General features: G+C 36.3%; 2 protein-coding genes and 1 non-coding gene across 3 annotated transcripts; all 3 read left to right on the forward strand.

Moving 5' to 3' along the window:
* Window positions 1-3,093: 3,093 nt before the first annotated feature.
* On the forward strand, window positions 3,094-16,182 carry LOC132053941 (uncharacterized; the record flags this gene model as incomplete). Its single annotated transcript, XM_059446032.1, has 18 exons — window positions 3,094-3,172; window positions 3,348-3,422; window positions 4,403-4,468; window positions 5,349-5,501; window positions 6,225-6,336; window positions 7,377-7,422; window positions 7,539-7,610; window positions 8,495-8,557; window positions 8,752-8,906; window positions 8,992-9,056; window positions 9,955-10,105; window positions 10,476-10,581; window positions 10,667-10,802; window positions 14,433-14,497; window positions 14,594-14,758; window positions 15,291-15,363; window positions 15,456-15,534; window positions 15,782-16,182. Coding segments are annotated over 17 exons (1,641 nt in total), but the record flags the coding sequence as incomplete, so codon positions are not given.
* Window positions 16,183-19,437: 3,255 nt separating this feature from the next.
* Window positions 19,438-19,651, forward strand: LOC132055065 (small nucleolar RNA U3). Its single transcript, XR_009414528.1, has one exon. It is a non-coding gene; the product is annotated as a small nucleolar RNA U3 (small nucleolar RNA).
* Window positions 19,615-22,454, forward strand: LOC132053942 (uncharacterized). The gene is given in 5 exon segments (XM_059446033.1): window positions 19,615-19,722; window positions 20,877-20,972; window positions 20,974-21,060; window positions 21,169-21,228; window positions 22,014-22,454. Coding segments are annotated over 5 exon segments (642 nt in total). The 3' UTR covers window positions 22,305-22,454.
* The last annotated feature ends 116 nt before the right edge of the window (window positions 22,455-22,570 follow it).

The following is a 22,570-nucleotide window of genomic DNA, read 5'->3' on the forward strand; positions in this document are numbered from 1 at the left end:
GGGAACCAGGCTTTCCCCTGGGGTTTTTTCCAGGGTGAAGGTACAATTAGAATTAAACCTTCTAATCGTGATGGATTTCAATTAAATCAGCTTCATTCCTCAATATCATATAAAATGCTCTACAAAAAATTTTGTTTTTTCCTTTTACGGTCTAAATATACATGGACACCCATATGTTGTGTAGTCATTGTGGACTTATCCATCACTAACAATGTATTTAATCTCCAATCCTTGGTTATTTGTATCTATTCCCTGGTGGCTTGGAAACAATCAACGCTGACCAAACACGAACTTGTTTTAAATTGTATAATATTCCTTCAACTTCAAAAATTTACGTATCTACACGTTAAAAATTAAAAAGAAAAATACATATTATATGAATGATTTATACAAATGTAATATAAAGTTCATACATAGTAACGACACATTACATAATCAAATATATACATACTAGATTCATCATTCATACATATTTTATACCCAACTATATATATCATATGGTTTTAAACTGCAAAAAAATAAAAAAATACAATTAAAAAAAAAAAAAAAAAAAACTAGATTAAACATATAAAACCGACGCGTCCCATCTTCCATTGTGTTGTACCATTATTAATTGAATGAATTGTGTCATCTGCCATTGAAACATACGAAATTTTTTATCATGAACTTTGATATTGAATGTTTATAAATTCTGAAATTTTTAACTACGTGCTTAAGCGAATTTTCAACCTCTTCAACCGGATGAGAATATGGTTTCTATTTAAAATTTGTCGTGGATTCTTGCCGAAACCGGTAGAGAAAATGCAAGAGAGAAATTATGGGAGCAAGATACTAAACGGTTACACCTTGATCTTTGGGTTTTTTGTCAGACTTCGTATATTAACTTCTTATCGTATTTGTTATTTTTTATAGGGTTTGTAAGTTTTCTAATGTTATTTTTTGCAAACTTGAAAGTATTGGTATTTTTTGTAAATATACCCTCTATTTATGTGTATATATGTATTTCTCCCAAATTTCAATCCATATTCAACTGAACACAAAGGCCCAATAACTGTCAGATTATTCTTGAAAAAATTACAGTCAAATACTATTCGGCTATCTGGTTTACAAAATATGTACACATATAAGTAGTATAATATACATACTTATACATATATTATACATTACCTATACACATAATATACATACCTATACATAACATGTACAACCGAAGTGTATAGGTAGTATATACTTCGGCCATGTTTGGTAAACTAGATGACCGAAGGTACATTTTTGTAAGTTTCCCACTATTCTTCTGCTTATAATTTCCTTTACCGTTTTTATCTCTCCAATTATTTTAATTTTTTGGTATTATTTTCGATATAAATTTGCAATACTACTTGTATATCTTTTGAGCTTCATATGGTTTTTTGTCTTTTCCTTCCAACTTTCAAGTCCCGAGTCTTCATAACCATTGAAAATTCTTTTCAATGTAAAACTTACATAATGGTAGTAGTAGCTATGAATATTGTATTTTTTTTAAACACTTCAAATGACGACAATATTATACCTACTATCAGCTTGTTGCCAAACTATAATCGAATATCAATGGATTACAAATAAGTTGAATTAATATTTTAGGATGACTTAAAAAGTTAATTTAGTTATTTGCGGTGGTAATTGGTCTAAATTATTTACAATATAAGAACGATAATATTCGCTTACTGAGCTATAATATAGTTAATTGTCAAGTGATCAAGTTAAGTTAGCATAAGCTGTAATAAACATTTTGATTTGGTGTTCGATTTTAAAATTATGTTTGCAAAAATCAAATGAGAAATTTTAAATCACGACAAAGAATCACCTTGCCTCTTACTTGAAGAAGTCTGACAAAATTTTAAAAAGAGACTTTGATTACTCTTGATCTCTTCCAAATAGTGCGTAGAGGCGGTAGAACCTTCAATTTATAAGAGAAAAATATTATGTTTATGTTTGAAGCTTTTACTGCAAGTGTTAGCTATATCTTTGTAAGTCTTTATCCTTAATGGCATTTTTCAATGCGAATTCGAATTTAATCAGACTCCAATATTCCAAACACCGGGTGGAAAACCAAATAGATCGTTAATGAATTGATTTCCAATAGTAACTAGCTTGCTCTTCAAGTAATTCTTATTAAAAAAATAAATAAATAGATTTGCCCGTTTAATATCGTTTATTACAGCCGTTTTTTATTTTATTTAGTTTGACAGGGCGGTTTAGTATCTGAACCGGTCCTAAAACCCCAGGTTACGGTTTTAACGAATGATATAAATGACGGGCAACATCCCCCAATAGACTTTCACAAGCATTACAAGCAGCCCTCGAATTTTGCTGTGCTTCTTTGTCAGAAACCCTACGCGTCGTCACTCAATTAACTGCCTGGCCATGGGTACCTACTTATTTCGCTACTGATTTGTTTATATGTTATGTGCCAGATCTTTATTGTGCAATCTAGGGTTTATCATTGCACTTAATCCATTTTTATTTTATTACCGAGTTAGATTAAATCGACTATCCGTCGCTTATTTTAGGACAACTCAATAATTTTAACGGTAGTGTTTTACTATGATGAATTGCATACGCTTCGATTAAATGAATCTAGCTTAATATAATTCGATTAGCAATTATTAATTACTGGAGCTAAACTGAATAAGAACTACTATTTATGAATTGTTATCGGGACAAATCTTATTTCGTAGCTTGTCTATCATTACTATATCGTTATGATACTTTTGCGTCGTTCAACAAATATTCACTAACATCATGATTTATTTCCTTTAATTTTGATAAAGTTCTTGTTCTTGGGTATATTGTGTAGATAAGCAAGATGTCAGTTGAAATTTTGTTGAAGCAATTAGATTTAATGTGCTCAAACAAATAAGATAGTAATAGTTTTCTATGATTAGTTTGGGTTCTAATACTAGTATTACTAATAGCATGATAGATGTATGGTATCTACTTTATACTCAACTAAACAAAAATGATATCTTCCAAAGGAAAACATATTCCTCCATACCGAACTCATCCTCTATAGATAATAACTTATGATATTGTTAGCGAAGATCATGATGGATTAATGGATGTCATATTTTTTGGTTGTTTAATGTGATAGATATTGAAGAGGACATCAAGGCACTGCAGCTTGATTCATCCGGTAAAACATTAATTTTAGCAGTTTTGTGATTTCTTGCATTCTTGTTTCCACCAAGACTTTATTGAGCAGCCATAAATTCTTTATCCACTTATCATTAAAGTTGACCATTAATGGCTTACAAGTTTTAGTGTAAGGAAATATGTTTTTGAGTGTCTAATCTCTGGTTGAATGTCAGCAGAAGATAGTGTGGCGGTTAACGTGGAAGATGGAAGACCCGATGAAGCTATAAAATGTGATAAAACTGATGGAGGTTCGTAGCAACTTCACTGATGTTCTTGCCCTGCTTGTTCTTGAGTGGCTATTTGCTTGTTATTTTTGAAAGTGGTTTCCTCATTGCTACGGCTCTGATGCCACTATATCATAGCTAAGCCTGTGATTTAAATTGACTTATAAAAAAAGCCTACGATTTAACGTGATCGCTCTCCACCTTCCGCTCCTCTTCCTCTCCAAGGGTTTGTAATTATTACCCACATCATTGAAACTTCTTGTGGTTTGAAAGTAAGGCCTATTGTTGTGTATATTGATATGCTTCCTTGCTCCTTTGGGCCTCCAGGTTCATGTATGACTCTTCTCTTTCTTTTCCTGATTGGGAGTGTGGGGATAATTCCCGGAAAAATTGTTTTGTTGGTCATATATTTAGATGCGATCATGTAATGTTACTGTTCACTTTGACATTGTTTTTTTGTCTAAATCTTGTTTCTTTTTCCGGGGGGGGGGGGGGTTTAAGTATCTTTGACAAGGTTAAGAGTCCTTCAAATCACTACTCTCAGTAGACTTCATGAGAGGTTGATGCTTTTCTATGTTGCTTGGACTCTCCAGAAATGTGCTGCACCCGGGTCGGATCCTCCAAAAATGCACTACTTATGGAGGATACGGCACGCACCCGACGACATTTTCGAAGAGTCCGAGCGACATAGATGCTTTTAGTTTTGGATGGTAACGCACACAAGAAAATATCTAAAGGAGTTCGAAACTCATGATTTTCATAGTTCCTTATCTTTTCAACAATCCAAAGGAGAGAAATGTCTTTTTTTGTATTTTAACTCGCAAAGGCTGTTAGACTTTGTATTATTTTCTGCTACCATCTTTCTAAAATCTGTTCTTTGATATCTTGTACATTTGTTCTTTCACATATACATGTAGATATAGTTTTTTCCATGTTTTCATATCCTCCATTGATAATTATTAAGAACTTTCTGGATGATGTTTTGATTGTTTATTAAATGGTAGATGATAGTGTTATGACAGAAGAGAGGAAGCCAGATGATGTTGAAAAACCTGATATGCCGGAAGATGGTAGGTAGATTCATGAACAGATTATGTATCATCTGGTTTTTGTTGAGCTCTGTCTTCAATGTTATTAGTGATTCCTGTTGATCTGCTTGACTGTGGAATCTGCATCTTTAAAGCATTTTTTGGTCCTAGCTGTTTTCCTGAGTTTCATCTTCTCTTGATGGGAGGGGTTTTGAGGTGACAGTTGGGAAACAAATCATGCTGAAATTAACTGAAGTGGCTCATGTCATATGCCCTGAGATGGTGGCTTTATGTTGCCGAAAGATGTCAGTGTAATGGGGATTGATCCTTTTTCTTTCAACTCTATTCACAAAGAGTAATCTGGTGATAGCTTTACTGGTCAAAAGAGGGAGATCAGTTGCTACTTGTGCGTCTCTCTCTCTGGATTCTGCTCTGCAGAGAGAAGATATATTGGTCTCACAACTTGGCAATTTTGTAGTCACAGACATTGATGTTTTGGTGATATTGGTAGATCCATTTTGATTCAGCTTATACAAAGATTTATCTGGAAGGTTGTGCTTAGTATGACGCTAAATTGCCAGAAAAGCTGTTTTCTATCTGGGGATGTCCTCCTTTTGTGTAGTGTATCTTTTAAAATTGACCTTGAGAGAATTCTTGTGAGATTTTCAACTAGCCACCCTTCAGTGAGAGTTGTTCCTGACTCTTTTGTTTTTAAAGCTCATTGTCTCCTTACTTTTTTATAGTACTCGTAGGGACTTTTGTGTATTCAAGTTTTCAGAAAAAAGAAAAAAGAAATAGAAGGGAGAAAAGTTTTGGTGTATTTAGACTTTAGATTGTTTCGGTGAAAGATGATATTCTTTAGAATACTGAAACCATATTAGTCAAACTGTTATGTAATTGTTTACTTTATTGATGGTCTCAGAGTTGAAAGATGAAGCACATCCAGACTTAAAGCCAAAGCATGTCGAGCCAAAGGATGTCGCTGGAAAAGAAGCTTCACCCTCGGAAGATATTCCGGGGGAGGTTGAAGCCAATAAAAAGAGGCACCTGAATGTGGTATTTATTGGTCATGTGGGTAAGTCTAACTTTTTCTATGTACACTTTATCCTCTTGATGCATGATTGTCATTGTAGTGAAGCTTGATGAGTACAAATCTCCCAAGTATCATGAAGGAAAATAAGGCAAACAAAATAATATGCTAGGAGAGGAAATGGGAGTATTAAATAATTGTTGGTACAGTATTGCTTTTTTTTTTTTTTTTTTTTCAAAATTCTTTTCTGTTACTGATATCGTTCTATCATGTAGGACTCATAGGTTTTGGCAATTTTTTATTTCCTCCGCACTCCAGTTTTTGGGGATCTTTCTTTATTAAGGGGAAGTTATCTGCTCAAAATCGTATTTCGTCTTACCTCTTAACACATCTTGAGCTGTTTTAGGTACTCTGGGGATGTATTCCTCTATGTATCTTTCCTCAACTTTTTTGTTATTTTATGTCAATGTGTTTGGTGTGGTGTGAGTGAAATAGAAATGGTGATGTTTGAGATGTTTGTTAAAGTAGGTAAGCTCTATCCAACTTATTGTTCTAGTATAATCCATTTCTGCATGTGCATTGTTGGATGCAAGATCACTTTGTACTTATTCCAATTAAAATAAAAGGATGCACAATCACTCTCTTGTTTTTTATGCGAAAATTTTCAATGACTTCCCAAAGCTGATTGGTAACTTGCAAGATGAAGTCTAATTGCTTAGTTAAGAAACATCATATAATTATTACTAGAGTTCTCCATATCACCTGCAGATGCTGGAAAGTCGACTATTGGAGGACAAATACTATTACTTAGCGGTCAAGTTGATGACCGTACTATACAGAAGTACGAGAAAGAAGCGAAGGATAAAAATAGAGAGAGCTGGTAAGGTTTTACCAGCTTACTATAGTCGAGATATGCTGTCAGTGTTCCTTAATTGGTGGAACTTGTGTATGGCTTTTGCATATTTCATACTGGCCTATTGGTTTGTGGGATGACCTGAGATAATATTTCTTTATCATGATTCTTTATATAATCTTTTTGATCGGTTAGATGAATTTTGGTTGTCGGATTCATAATCTACTGAGTACCAATGACAAATGGAACACGGTTCACACAAAACACTTTCTAAATGAACTACTTGCAGTGTCCACTGTTTTGAGGATCTCATGCAAGAAGTAGGTTATCTGCAATTTATACCTTACAATTATCAAAAAGTAGGTTATCTGTAATTTTTCATGCAAATGGTGATATACTTTCTGTGACTTTCTTGTTCAAATGTGAATGACAAGAAGTGCAGCGAATGACAAGAAGTGCAGCGACTGCTGACGATAATGAGATGTGATAATTTGGGAAATAAGGAAAAACTAGCTGCTGTTTCACTTTTATAGGATTTGTTAGGTTCACTAAGAGTACTTTAGTTTTGTAATTAGAATTATGTGCTAGTTAATTTGCACGGTTCTTATGAAGTTTGCTTTAGAGCATTTTGTTATTTCAGAAAGCACTTTGTTGTGTGTGCGTGTGCAGTGCATTGTGTAATACAGCTGCTGTAGCTCCCATGAGCTTCTGACTGAGCAAATTGCTGGGATGGCTGAAATGAAAAAAGTGCACCAAATCCCCTCTTTTTTTCCTTTCTAAATTGGTTTTTGCTTCTTTGTTATTTTGGTTTGTCACTTGCTGAAATCAGTGTGTTAGGGTTAGTTTCGCTCTTGGTCTTAATTCCTTAGGATCTGAGAATTTCATGCTTATTATTCTTGAGACAGAATATCTTGTCAACTTTGAGCCCACAATTATCGATAATACGAATTTCAAAGAGGGTCGACAACCAGTTTATTTTCCTGCATGTGGAAATGACCCTCCACACCCCGTCTTTAATTAGTTATTGGCTTTTCCTTTTAACTTCACTTTTCAATTTTGTCTTTTAGGTATATGGCCTATATTATGGATACAAATGAAGAGGAGAGGGTGAAGGTAATTTATTTATTTTTATACTTAAATGGTTGTAGTACTTCCCTTTTTTGGGCTGGGATTGTGGGAAGAGCTTACGAGCGGCAGTTGTGTGTTCTTGTTTGTGACTTTCTTTTCAGGGAATAACAGTTGAAGTAGGAAGAGCGCATTTTGAAACAGAGACAACAAGATTTACAATTCTGGATGCCCCGGTAACTTTTTATCCCTCATTGTTTCCCCGGTTTACCTAGTATGCAGGAGGAAAAAGGTATGAGTACTACGTGACGAGTTTATGTGCGTGAGAGGTGCTGCTTGCCCCATCAAAAAATAGTAAATATAACCAGAGTATAAGAAACAACAGTAGTAATAAATTGAAAAATAAGATAATACTTAACAGTGATAGTACCTGTAAAGGAGCAGATTGGTGTTCCAGGCTAGAACCATGCTTTACCACCGGAAAGAGAGAAATCGCTCGACTACATACTAACCGTCTACCCTAATCCTTGAACTCCATGCTCTCCTCTCTAGGGTCATGTCCTCGGTGAGCTGAAGATGTGCCATGTCCTGTCTAATCACCTCTCCCCAATTCTTCCTCGGTCTACCTCTACCTCTCCTTAGACCTATCACTGGCAACCTCTCGCACCTCCTCACTGGGGCATTTCTGATTCTCCTCTTCACATGTCCGAACCATCTCAGGCTCGCTTTCCTCATCTTATCCTCCACGGAGGCCATTCCCACCTTGCCCTGTATATCTTCGTCCTAATCTTGTCCCTCCGAGTATGCCCATACATCTATCTAAGCATCCTCATTTCCGCTACCTTCATCTTCTGAGTGTGAGATTTCTTGACTAGCCAATGCTCAACCCCGTACAACATGAGACTTCAAGGTTCGCCTCCACTTCATTGACCACTGAGCCCCACATCCTTGGGGTAAAGAAACAAAAATCATGACTATTATAAGTTGATATTTGCTTACTATATTCTGCCTGTAACTGAATGTAAATTGTAATTTTCTTGGTAATCTATGTACTCTCTTCAACCTTTGCTTCCATTCTCTCTACATCTACTTTTTTATTGTGCTCCATTTGTCACACCAGGGTCATAAGAGCTATGTTCCCAATATGATCAGTGGAGCATCTCAAGCTGATATAGGTGTGCTGGTAAGAACTTTTGCCATATATCTCTCAAGTCTTTCATGTTGTGTGAATTGACTCTTTTTATTTGGAGACTACGAACCCCGATGTATTGAATATTGGAACAAAATGGGTCCAAATATAGAGAATTGGTGACTCCAACTAGGTTGGTTATTGAGGCATAGTAATTGTTGTCGATCATTGCCTGCTCTGTTGTGAAGGTTATATCTGCTAGAAAGGGTGAATTTGAAACTGGATATGAAAGAGGTGGGCAAACACGTGAACATGTTCAACTGGCAAAGACTCTAGGGGTTACAAAGCTTATTATTGTTGTAAATAAGATGGATGATCCTACTGTCAACTGGTCTAAAGAAAGGTGATCTTCCGTCTACTATTTTGATCTTTTATTATCATATCCTGTATATTCTAGCAACTAATCTTGATCCAGTTGATTCATGCAGGTATGATGAGATTGAGTCAAAAATGATTCCATTCTTGAAATCGTCTGGGTACAATGTCAAGAAAGGTAAAGAAGGATTATTTACTGTGGATTGCCTCTTAGTTTGATATCTTTTGCAATTTTAATGTATTAAAGCAATCTGTCATCTGAACCTGATTACATACCCTCTCATGGAACGTTTATTTTGAAAAAAAATTCTACATGTAAGTGTTTGATCGTGCTACGTTTGATCGTGCTTTTAGCATAAATACTAGTCACTAGGGTTTACTTGTTGTTTCTCGAGCCACTTATCCATTTCATGGTAAAATTACTGCTTCAACATTACTTGCATGTATTTTTTGAGAAGGAACTTTACCTACATGTATTAATTCAAGCTGGCTAATTTACCTTAAAATAAAGGATGTAAAGTGATCATCCCCTCTGTTCCTATTTATGTGATCTTATACCCTTTTTAACTTGTACCCCCCCCCCCCCCCCCCCCCAAAAAAAAAAAAAACCCGCAACCAAAAAAAAAAAAAAAAAAAAAAAAAAAAAAGGAACCCTTCTATAACTTGGAAAACAATTTATAACTTAAACTTTCTATTTTACCCTTATTGACAAGCTTTTACAGGCATATAAATGTTATGACATATTGAAGATCACAAGTTTCAAAAGTCTTATAATCACAAATATTATGGCATATTTAAGACCACAAGTTTCAAAAGTCTTCCTTTCTTTCTTAAACCCTGTGCCTAGTCAAACACAGTCACATTGAATAAGACATGGAGAGTATTTAAATACCTTCTAAGTATCTATGAAAAGAATGTTACCAAGGACCGTTGAATGATTTTCTTCGGCATGTACTTATTTATTATATTTATCTGCATATCTTGAATGTAAATCTGTTAACTGTTTGTTTAAAGATTTTACATATAAGCTAAGCTGCAAATTTTTGATTCCTTTTCTTTTTGTGCTTGAATTTCAGATGTTAAGTTCCTTCCGATCTCCGGGCTTTTGGGTTCAAATTTGAAAACTAAAATGGAGAAAAGTGTATGCCCATGGTGGAGTGGTTCCTGTCTTTTTGAAGTCCTTGATTCTGTCGAAGTTCCACCTCGAGATCCTAATGGTCCGTTGAGGTACTTCTAGAACCTCATTCTGCTGTTCTGGTGGCATCTTCCCATTTCTGTTTCCTTGATCCACCCATATTTCCTAATTCCAAGACTAACCTTCTAGTTTATTTTGCTCGGCAATGTTTTAACGAATCACAATCCATCTCAAAAGAAAATTAGAACTTAATCTTGAGTAGTAAACGTGGGACTAAGGAGTAAGACTTGCAAGTTCCACCTGCAATATATTTTTAATCTCTTATTTTCTATGCATCATCGCTCTTGTTTCCTTGCGCGGATCATAAGCAAAGCAATTCCTCCTATTTTTCTCTTCTCCTAATTCCCCTATAAACTTGTTTCAAGTTCTTTACTTGTTTTCTGATTTCCATTTTCGTTGCAGAATGCCTATTATTGACAAATTTAAAGACATGGGAACTGTCGTTATGGGTAAAATTGAGTCTGGAAGCATACGTGAAGGTGAAAATCTACTAATTATGCCAAATAAGGTACTATCTTTTGGACCCTTTTTACCTTAATTGTTTGTGATTGATGGAATATTTGAGGAAATTCATCTCACCATCTGATTTATAGGCTTCTGTAAAAGTTCTTGCCATATTCTGTGATGAAGACAGAGTAAGGCAAGTTGGTCCTGGGGAAAATGTACGTGTTAGGTTATCTGGAGTTGAGGAAGATGACATTTTGTCAGGCTTTGTCTTGTGCAGTGTTGGTATGTTTTTCTCCAATTAATCTATCTCCTTGTTATAATGAATTGGCATTCATTATCTTCTTTATCTATGCCGATTATTTGTGATTGTTTTTATTGCTAATGAGTGAGATATTAGAAGAAACATTGTACAGCTAATGACCATGTGAGGTAAACAAATGGTCTATTTATGATAACATGTCGTGAGAAAGAATAGTGCTACGTATAACATAACATCTATTGGTAATGGACTGCTGAATATGTTACCGTTTATTTGCTAGGAAAAAAGTAGCATTTTTTCACTTGGGTGCGCAAAGCCTGAATCTGAAAGAGAGTACTTGGGTTCTCCCAATAACTAAAAAGTGTAGCATCACATCAGTAGGCGCAGAAAGCAAATCTTTGTATTGACTTATTGAAAATCTCAAGAGATTGCTTAGACAACTCTTTTTGTGTGAGGCTGCTGTTCCCCACCTTTCTCACCTTGTTTTTTGGGCTTCAAATTCTGTGACTCATAAGCTGTGAATTTTAAGAAAAGAAGAGTGTTATGTTTTTTGATGATGCTGTATATGTCAAAGATTAGGGAAAGGAGTGACTCATCTCCTTCTACACTGCAGCCTTACCTTAGAATTATGGTCCGTGATCTTTTCCATCTTCAGCATACAATGGGTGTTCTCAAGGACAGTACTTCCAGTGATGGAAGGGTGGGGGATGAAGAAGTTGAACGCTAGATGGAATAAAGTTTTTGGAAACTGCACATTTATATTTGTCTAATATGGAAAAAATATATGTTTGCAGGGGAGTAGATTTCAATTTAAGAAGTCAGAAGTTAGTTCAATTTAAGAAGTCAAAAGTTTTCTTTAATTTCATTTCTTTTGTTGGGTTTTTGCTAGTTGAATAGATTTTTTGGGTTTCTAAAGCACACTAGTTGTACAATAATCTAGTATTTCTAATTCCATCATGGTTTATATCGATGAGGTTGACGTTTTCTTCTTGAAGAAAGATGTTTAGTTAATAGTGGAAATAGTTTCAAATGAGCAAAATAGATAGATATTTAGGATTCTCATAGTCAAACCCAACGAAGTCTTAGTAGTATATTCCCTAGTCTATCCACATGCTCCCATGCACCCTAAAGTACATGGATTTCGGGAGTTGTAATCACATTCTTTTTGATGAATAAGGGTCAATTCTTATTGACATAAGAAAGAAGCACAAAGTTAGTGCAGCAAAACATACTTAGAGTTCATGTTAGTAGCACAAAGTTAGTCCCTGACCAGTGGCGGAGTCAGGATTTCTGCCGAGGGGGTTCAAAATATAAAAAAGTAAACATACGAAGAAGCCTAAGGGGGTTCAACGTCTACTATATATACATAAAAAATAATTTTAACCTTGTAAAAACAGTGTTTTTTTCCGCCGAGGGGGTTCGGATGAACACCCTCGGCATAGTGTGGCTCCGCCACTGTCCCTGACTATGTCAATCGTACCATTTACACCTTGTACAAAGGTCAGTTACACCAGTGAACTAGCAAAAAAATAAAATAAAAATACAAGGCTTATATTTAAATTCATGTATGTGGTCTCTTTTGCCTTAAATTTGAATTTTTTTTTGGGAGTCTCTCTCTGTCTAGACTGTCCACCGTTCAGCCTGTGGTTTTAATCATATTTTTTTGAGAAAAGACATCATTTAACCCTTGAACTTGGCACGAAAACTCAGTTTAGCAACTAAACTTAACATGTATTTATTTACCCCCCTTAACAACTTTCATCCCAATTATTTACCACCCTAAGAAAATAATACCACTCTCACAATGGGAGGTGCATTACACTCGCGCCACGTCATTGCCACATCGTTGCCACGTCGTTGCCATGTCAAAAATGACTAACCCTTCATTTTTTATTTTTCTTTTATTATTTTTTCTCTTTCTTCTTCTTTCCTCCTTCTCTCTTTCTTCTTCTTTCTCCTCAACACCACCCCCCCGCCCCGCTGCCGCCACACCTCCGCCGCCGCCGCCGCACCGCCACCGCCAAGCAAAATAATCAATACTAAAAAATTACCAACCCTTCATTTTTTATTTTTCTCTTCCTTCTTCTTTCTCCTCATCCTACCATAAACACCCATAAGAATAACACCCATAAGAACAACACCCACCATCACCCCACCAAATTTCATCCCATTTCTTTTCAAATTCGTCCAAATTGATTATTGTGGTTGTTATTGTTGGCTATTATTATTATTACCATTTTTTGGTTTCTTGATTTTGATTTTTGTTTTCCATTTCTTCCATAATCATTATTCCATAACCACCACCATCTTCTTCTTCACAACCCCCACCCCGCAGCCACAGCCCCGCCCCCACAGCCCCTCCCCCACCATTTCGTCTTCTTCACAACCCCCCACCCCGCAGCCACAGCCCCGCCCCCACAGCCCCTCCCCCACCACGCCACAGCCCCTCCCCCACCATTTCGTCATCTTCACAACCCCCACGCCACTCCACAGCCCCGCCCCCACCACCAATTCCTCTTTCTCTCTATATTCTCATCATTCTTTTCTTACCATTTTTTGGTTTCTTGATTTTGATTTTTGTTTTCTTTCAAAAAATAAAATTATGAAATAATGATTATGGATGATTTTGAGAAGGAATGGGATGAAATTTGGTGGGGTGATGGTGGTGGTGGTGGGTGTGAGTGTGGGTTAAAGATGTGGGTGTTGTTGTTATGGGTGGTTATGGTAGGATGAGGAGAAAGAAGAAGAAAGAGAAAAATAAAAAATGAAGGGTGAAGAAGATGGTGGTGGGGGCGGGGTTGTGGGGTGAAGAAGAGGGGGCGGGGCTGTGGGGTGGGGGAGAGAAAAAATAATTAATTATTTTTTAATTATATATTATTTTTATTTTATTTTTAATTATATAATAATATATATCTATATATATCAGCGGGCCCACCTTTTCACTCTCTTAATTTTTTTTTTACTTTTTTTTTTTGCCACGTCAGCTCTCAGGGTGGTAAATAATTGGGATGAAAGTTGTTAAGGGGGTAAATAAATACAAGTTAAGTTTAGTTGCTAAACTGAGTTTTCGTGCCAAGTTCAAGGGTTAAATGATGTCTTTTCTCTATTTTTTTTTGGGGGAATTTGTGAATTTTAGTCTTGGGACCAATTGCCAGATCAGGTGTGTTCTGAGGGTGCAAAAGATACAGCTTTTGACAGCATATTTAAGCAGGTAGGTTAGTTGGATATTGAGCTATGAGAAGCTGATATGTCTGATAATTAGAACAAAGTCATGCAAAAGAGCTCAAATGAAAAAGCATTGAAACAAGTAGGAAATGGTTGCAAGTGCAACTTATAAAAAAATGTCCTAGGAGGCATTTGATTATCAAACTAACATTTGAGTTGTAGCTCCTTATCTGGGAACCACACACACACATTGAGTTATAGCCGGTCTTGAGGTAGCATACATTTGTAGTCAATGACTATGTAGTCTGACAACAAATAATGGTCAGAGGAAGTTTTTTTGACAAGAATAAGAGAGGAAGTAAATGCTTTGTCTTTGATTTAGTGAAAAATTCAAGTGTGGTTTCATATTGTCAAGTTGGTCTAGGCTATCATTTTTGATGGATAGCTTTCAAGATTTTTGTTAGTTCTAACAAGTTTTCTATTTGCAGCAAAACCCATACCTGCAGTTACTGAGTTTGTCGCACAGTTACAGATCCTTGAGCTGTTGGACAATGTATGAATCCAACCCTAACTTAGCATTTCATTACCTCACTTGGATTCAGAATTGCGCATGTGCAACCAATGTGTAAATGGATTTCCATGTTGTCAGGCTATTTTTACTGCTGGATACAAAGCTATATTGCACATCCATTCGGTTGTTGAGGAATGCGAGATTGTTGAACTGATGCAGCAGATTGATCTAAAAACAAAGAAACCTATGAAGAAAAAACCTCTGTTTGTAAAGAATGGCGCTATTGTTTTATGCCGTGTTCAGGTGAGATGTCTAACCGAATACTTGTAGACCTGTATGTTGGAAAGACTTGGTTCTGATCGACTCTTATGGTTGTCTTCATTTTTTTGGAGTTGCTTCAAGCGAGTTACTCGGACTCTCCTAAAATGTCGTCGGGTGCGTGTTGGATCCTTCAAAAGTAGTGTATTTTTGGAGGATCCGACATGGGTGCGGCAACACTTTCGAAGAGTCCGAGTAACTTAGGCTTCAAGTTACCATTTGAATCTGCAGAAAGTCACAATTCTCAGGCAATGTTTGTTAATTCCTCTCTGTCTTGAAGCTGTTGAGTGCTTGCTTCATTGCGTGTAATTAATAGGGGAGAGCACAATGTGTTCTGTGTTTCGTCCCACCTTTCTAACAGAGAATCATGATGATTTTCTAGTTTGGGGCCAAAATCCTTACTTCACCTTGAATTCCCTTGTTCTTTCAAGTGCACCTTTTTTTTTTTTTTTTAAAGCTAGATCCTTAAGTTTTTGTCTTGAGTTGGTATTTGATCCTTCTGAAACTATCATGCCAGGTGAATAATATGATATGTGTAGAGAAATTCTCCAACTTTGCACAACTTGGGCGATTCACTCTTCGCACTGAAGGTAAGAAACCATTGTGTTGTGTAACCTTACATTGCTTTTTGTTTCTCTGTATCATCACACGAGATAGATCATACTTACTGCCATTTGTGCAGGGAAAACTGTTGCTGTGGGGAAAATTACTGCACTGCCTACTGTTGCTGATAATGCATAAACAACTTAGTGACTCAAAAGGTGAACTTGTTTTCTTTGTTGCTACTTTGCATAAACTTTTTTGGTTGAAGATAAGAGTTGGCCGTGACAAATAACCATGTTTCCAGTTGTGAGATTCTAGGAATTATCCAGTCAAAGTGAGTTAAGAGGATTGAGCATTGATTTTTTGATGTTGTAGTTTTGTGTATAGAGGACAGTTGCTTTTGATATCCAGTTTGAAGCTGATGATCACTCAAACAACCCTTTACTATTTGAATTGTGTTTTCAGGGGCCAAGTTAAGTCGAGCATACAAGGTTTTCATTGCACGCCGCTAGAGCAGTGGCAACATAAACGTGTGGTCCTCTACAGCATTTATTGGAACAGAAGTTGGTCCATCGTTCAGATACACACATAAATGTTCGTCAGTTTGGTGTCTCCATAGCGTGGTATTGTTTCTGGTTTTTGTTATTTTCACCTCCATCCAATGATGTATTGTTATCTAGAATGATAGCCAGTATGAGGTTATTTGGTTATACACTTGTGCCCATCATGACTTACCAAAATTTTGGTTTTGAAACTTAAGCTCAGGTGAGCTGCACATCCGTTATTCAATTCTTGAGACTGACTGCGATTAGTTTATTGAGCTGATCTTTATATAATCCAGGCATACCCAAATTTTGGCGTTGAAACTTAAGCTCATGCAAGCTGCACATCTGTAATTCAATTCTTGAAACTCACTGCGACTATTAGTTTATTGGGCTGATCTTTATATAATCCAAGGCCCTATGTTCTTTTGGACACTACAATACGGACTTTCCCATCTACAAATGGTATGCATCTTGCAGAACAAATTCATACGGTATATAAAATCAACTTGCTTTCCTATCAAGTCTTGGTCTCCAACCCTGGCGGCTGACTCCACACCTTTTATTTTTTGGGACCGAGCTGGTCTCTATCACACTGGGAATGTGCACTTCCATATAGGTTTCAAGTTAGTACTTTGCACCTGAATGGTGTCAGATCCCACTGCCGCTTTGTATGCAGTTGAATGGAATAGTGGGTGGTGGTAAGCCAATGACAGCAAGTGCATATACTAGCGTTGGATTTGTTGTATTCTTCATTTTTTCTCCTTGAATGGGTAAAAACTATATTTCACCCAGAACCTAGGATGAATTGGCTGATCTGTGTGAACAATGTTACGATTGAGGCACAAGTTATAAAAAAAATTGGAAGTTCATTCTATTGTTTGGTTTGTGCCGTGGTCCATTGTAACAAAAAGATAAAAAAGAATAAAAGGAAAGAGAGACTTTAACGGAATGTTCCTTGAATGTGAACTAAAAAATAGACACGAGCGGAATTAACATTTTGTGTTTAATCGGCAGTCCGTTTTTCTGCTTGATTCCAAACAAGTATTCGATTTTATACTACCACTCCCTCTATATCGATATTGACTTGTTGCAGAGTTCAGTGAAGCAAACTCACGAAAAGGATTTCATGGAGGATGCAAATACAGTCGTTTCTTTATCTATCTAAAGATTAATGGGACGTGTTCTGTGAAACAGTAAACGACTAACATCGCGATTAAAACATCTAGGCAATTAATATTATCATACTTTATGCATGATTTAGCATAAGTAGACACCTAGATTTGTTTTGAAGATAAAAAGAATACCTAAATTTGAATGTTTTACCAAGGAAAAAAAATGCGATGTTAGATTTACAACGTTATCCATAGACATGTCAGTTTTATAGGGTTATCTTTGTTAAAAGGCCGAAGTCATAGATGGATATCGAAGCATCATCATTTTCATTTAGGCTTTTTTGAGGTCGTACCATATGAACCCTTCAAGACTGTTAATGTGCCATTTAAGCACAAAATAAATATGCAACAACACACAAATGGTGCGTGTAATTCACACGCAAAATTAACAAATAAGACGGAGCCACGTGGATTTTAGCTTTAAAAAATAAAAATAAAAGGATTTTACAAAAAAAAAAAAAAAGTAAAAACAAAAATAGTCATCTTCTTCAGCCCCCCCTCCCCCCCGGGGACCCCTCTCCTCTTCTTCAGCCCCCCACCGCCCCTCTCCTTCCTCTCTCTTTCTTCTTCCTCCACTAGCCATCCGTTGTCCTCCCACTCCCAATTAATTCTTTTCCTTCTAAACAATTTACTTTAAAAAACAATAAACATCAATAGCGATGGCAGGAAGAAAGAGGAAAAGCAAGAAAAGTAAAGGGTGTGTTTGGATGAAGGTTTTTTTTTTGTGTGTTTATTTCAAAGGACTATTGATTTTTTTGGTCCATTAATGGAGAAATCATGGACTATTGATTTTTTTGGTCCATTAAGGGCTCGAATTTCTTTGTATTTGAACAAAGCAAAAGAGGAGCGGCAGCCGGCTGCAGTGGAATCCCGGCTTAATTTTAAAAAAAATTGGCCGGCGTGCACGGTGGATTCAAACTTCGGATCGGGGGGGGGGGGGGGTATTGGTTTTAGGATTTATTTTTTAAATGGTTTTTTTATTAGTTAAATTGTTTTAAAATAAGTTTTTTCTTATAATTATTTTTTTAATGATTAAAAAATTTAAAAAGGAAAAAATTGGCATCTCACGCCCTTTTAGAGCAGTGCATTGCATGCGCTTTGCCACCTCTATAATTGTGTTTAAATGGCACATTAATAGTTGCCTTGAAGGGTTCATATGGTACGACCCTCAATTGGGGGTCTAAATGAAAAATCAGGACAAGTTCAGGGGTCCATCTATGACGTTGGCCTTGTTAAAAATGTTTTAAAAATACCTTACGGTGTGACTTAATGGTCAATGCAATGGGTTAAGAACTATGAGGTCTCATGTTCAGATATGATATAACATTTTCTTATCTTTCCAAGTCTTGATCAACATAGTTGTCTACTTCCCGGTTCCTACATTGATGGGAGATAGCAAGTACGGGTAGTATTAATTGAAGTGGGCGTAAAATGAGCTCGGACACCACGATTGATAGCTTACATTGAAGACACACTCACCACTACAAAAGTAACCGTGAGTAATTTTTTTCTTGAAACGGTAATAGTAACTACGGCTTTAAAACTGTAAACTGGGTACACTCGTATTGCAACCGGATTTTCATTGTGATAGACCCTCAACATTTATTTGACCATTTATCTTTAGTAATTCTTATTTTGGGCACCTAAAAATGCAATATGTTATAATCGGTTAAAATTCACAAAGAGGGTAAATTAGATTTTCATGGGTGGATCTAGTATAAGAATTTATGGGTTCATTCAAACGCAATAACTTTGGCTCGAATCTTTATGTTTAAAAATTCACTAAACAACTGCAAATAATTAATTCGAATGTAATAAATTAAGTGGCTTGTGATTGAATCTCGAATTCTAATTCATAAGATTTAAATTCTGAATCCGCCATTATATTTATAAAAAATGAAGTACTAGTATATGATATGAAGCACAGGTGTGGATCCTAAGAGCTAATCCAAGCTTCTATAATAATAGAAGTAGAAATAACGGGAAATAACAAGAGCCACGTATGAGATGCTGCTGCAATCTTCTTCCTCCCTCTTGAATTGGGGTATTCTCTGTTCCTCTCATGCTTCTCTCAATCCCTCAACCTTCAGTTATCATCACACCAAATTTCCAACTTCTTTGAGATTCTCCTCTCTAAAAATCAGAGCCACTGTTGACGAGAAGGACCAAAATTCTCAAGCTTCCATTCTCATCCAAGATGAACAAAACAAACAACCCAACCAGGTATCTGTTTAACATTTCTTTTTCATGGATTTTAAGTCAATTGCTGCAGAATGTTACTATATTAAGAAGATTTGAACTTAGTAATACTATATGTTACAGCGACAATGAGTCACTTCTCCCACACCGGTGAAACAACGCAGTAAAAGACTGTTTTTAACATTGTGCACTGGGCTTATAATTCACGACCTTACTTGAACAGGATCTGTTCTATAGGCTCGTACCACTGTATCCTTGAGTTCTAAGGAGACAAGAAACCAAGTCTGGTGGATGAACCGCGGCCATTAGACCAGAGCGTGATTAATAGCCCCCATGGCCCTTGGGGTCATGGTGCCGTCAATGATCGTTCTTAGCCCCAATCATGGTGCTGAGGTGGTCTAATGGCGCTCTGACAGACACTCATCAATTTTTTCTGGGAGGTAACTTATTGCCGGTGATGACCGTTTCCATGGCTGTTGAGTTCAGAGCTGTAAATTGTAATATTCACCATTTGATTACTAAACCGACTATTCTGGGGTTAGCAGTAGCACCATCAAGGCAGCAAGAAATGAACAGTATTTTCTTGTATTGCTGATTTTATCTATAATTTTATGAAATAAAAAATGGGCAGCCCGGTGAACAAAGCATCCCGCATTAGTAAGGTCATCCCTCGGGGAACGGGTGTTGGGGTGCAATGTAGACAATATACTCTAGTGCAAGCATTAGTAGCTACTTCCACGGCTCGAATTTTATGAATTAACAGTCTTCTTATAAGTCAATTTTCTTGCATGTTAGCTATCCAAACAAAGGCTTAATACATATTTTACCTCTTCAGAATTGTCTAGATGAGGTGCCTCAAACAAAGGCTTAATACATATTTTACCTCTCCAGAATTGTCTAGATGAGGTGCCTCAGGCACCCCCCTTTTTTTAAAAAGAAGGGACAAAGGTTATGGGAATGTAGCTTCCCGGTCCCCCTTCTTTTGGCAGTGCTTGTGAAGGGGTGTGCTACCAACAACGGCCTTGAAGCTCTCATCTAACCAACAAGCCGAGTGCTGATGACTATTTGTACTAGTAGGGGTGTCAAAATTGGCAATATGAACAACCGAATTTAGCCCATGTTGATCCATCCAATTCAGCTCATTTATAAGTTGGACCGATATATAGTCTAAATTGATCCATGAGAAACTTTGTCAACATAAAGATAACTTCTGGTTTGATATGTCATTTATTATTATAATAAAGGAAAAAGTTTTATTAGGTACTTAAACAAATTATAAGATGACAAACAAAGAAATTAAACTTAATAAGAGTTGGTGAGTTTGGTTATGGCCTATTGTTCAGCCCATTTCAACCGAAGCAACTTTTGGGTAGGTCATTGAGCCGTCGATTTATTAATTCAGCACATTTTGACCCATCTAAATTCCGCCCAACGCGCCCATTTGACAACGCTCACATTAGCTAGCTGTTGCCTTGTTTTGGCTATTTGCTAAAAAGTTGTTAAAAGAACAACCTTTTGCTGATTAGTGTATTCAATTTTATCAACTGAATTAATGTGGGCAATTTGGATAATGTATCTTTACTAGACATTCACTTTCATTTTCCTACTGGTTGTATGAATTTATGTGGGTATAATTTTATTTAGGAAGTTGAAGAGAGTGTAAGAGTACTAAAAAATGCTGCCAAAACAAGAAAGGTTCCAGGAGAGGAGATCATGGCTGCTTTCTCTGACATTGAGAGAGAGCAAAATTGATTCCTCCAGGTTTCTTGAAACACTCGGTGGAACCAAATCTCCTGGGAGGACGTGGATGCTCATTTTTACGGCTGAGGTTTGTAATTCATTTTCTTTTCTTTCCTTTTTTGTTCTTTGTTAAGTTCCCTATATTGTCCAATACTTCATTCTAATTTGAAACCTTAATATTGCATTATTTTTGCAGAAAGGGTTAGGAAAAGGGAAATATTTCCCAATCACAGCCATTCAGAGATTTGATGCAGCTGTAAGCTTTACTTCTCTTTTATCTGTTTTTCAACATTAATAAAGGGAATTACTCTCAATGTAGAAGATAAAACAAAGTAATAATTACATCTGAAAATGTTCTAACAATTTAGAGTAAGGATTCATATGGTCTTTAGGAGAAGAGCAAAATAATTCTACTCTTAATGCGGTTATATAACTTTGTTTGTTAGTTTTTCTTTCTTTTTGTCCCTCTTCTTGTGTCATGTAATGGTTGGTATAAATCCGGATCACAATTTCCTTCATGAAAGCTTCTAAATAAGCGAGATTCTTATTTTTGTATAACTTAAGCATTTACCATAATAGTGAGATGATTAGATCGAATGTTTATGGTTGCTCAAAGAAAATTGATTTGCATGTGAGAGCAGGGGGGGCTAGAGCAATGAACATGAATCACAGATCCTTCTGTTTCTAATTGTTTAAACTCTTAGATGAGATAAAATCAAGTAATTCAATCTCATAGGCCTATTGTGTTAGCTAATTTTTCTCAGTTGTAAATTGTGTATCTAGTGTTATAATTTGTTATACTGGGGATCTTCTGTAAATGACCATGATAATGTAAACGTCCCTGCTCAGAACTTAAAATACAAGAAAAAAGATAAACAAGAGCATATGCAATTTTCAGAATATTGTTCGTGCTATATAAGCAACCTGCATTCTCTCTTTTTAATGTCTGCTTTTAGATGATGAACTCCAATTTCAATGCAGAGCATACATGCTTTCTTGTTTAAACCCCAAGAGGAATAACATGTTTCAACAAAATTTTAGGCAAAGAGGATTGAAAATGGCGTCTACCTGGGGCCTCTTGGATTCTTGACATTTGAAGGGCCATTTTCATGGAAGAATAGGATTCTAGCTTTTGTATTTGAGCGGCTTCGGATAAAAATTGGACCCTTTGATCCTTTTGATATCAGTATTAAGGGAAAAGAAGAAAGAGAACCGAGCAATAAGGATAAGGATCCATTTTTCATCTGGTTTTACATTGATGAGGAAATAGCCGTTGCTCGAGGACGGAGTGGAGGGACAGCTTTCTGGGTCCGTTGTCGACGTGTCAGCTAGTCGTGAAAGCATTTGTATGTATGTATATTTTGACTCTCCCAATGCACATGACATTAGATAGATATATTATACTAATGAAATTGTGAAGTGTATGGCATATGTAAAGGAACAAGGAGAGAGATTGTCAATATTATAGGGATCGTTCCTTTCCTTCACTGCTTCAGTTCTTTTACTTATGCGTTAATAGATCTTATTCTTAGATTGGAAGAGTATAGAATAAGCTTCTTATTTGCATATGTTTGTGGCTTGTAGAAATAATACTATAG

The sequence above is a fragment of the Lycium ferocissimum genome, chromosome 4 (assembly GCF_029784015.1).
Source record: "Lycium ferocissimum isolate CSIRO_LF1 chromosome 4, AGI_CSIRO_Lferr_CH_V1, whole genome shotgun sequence".
NCBI classification, from domain to species: Eukaryota; Viridiplantae; Streptophyta; class Magnoliopsida; order Solanales; family Solanaceae; genus Lycium; species Lycium ferocissimum.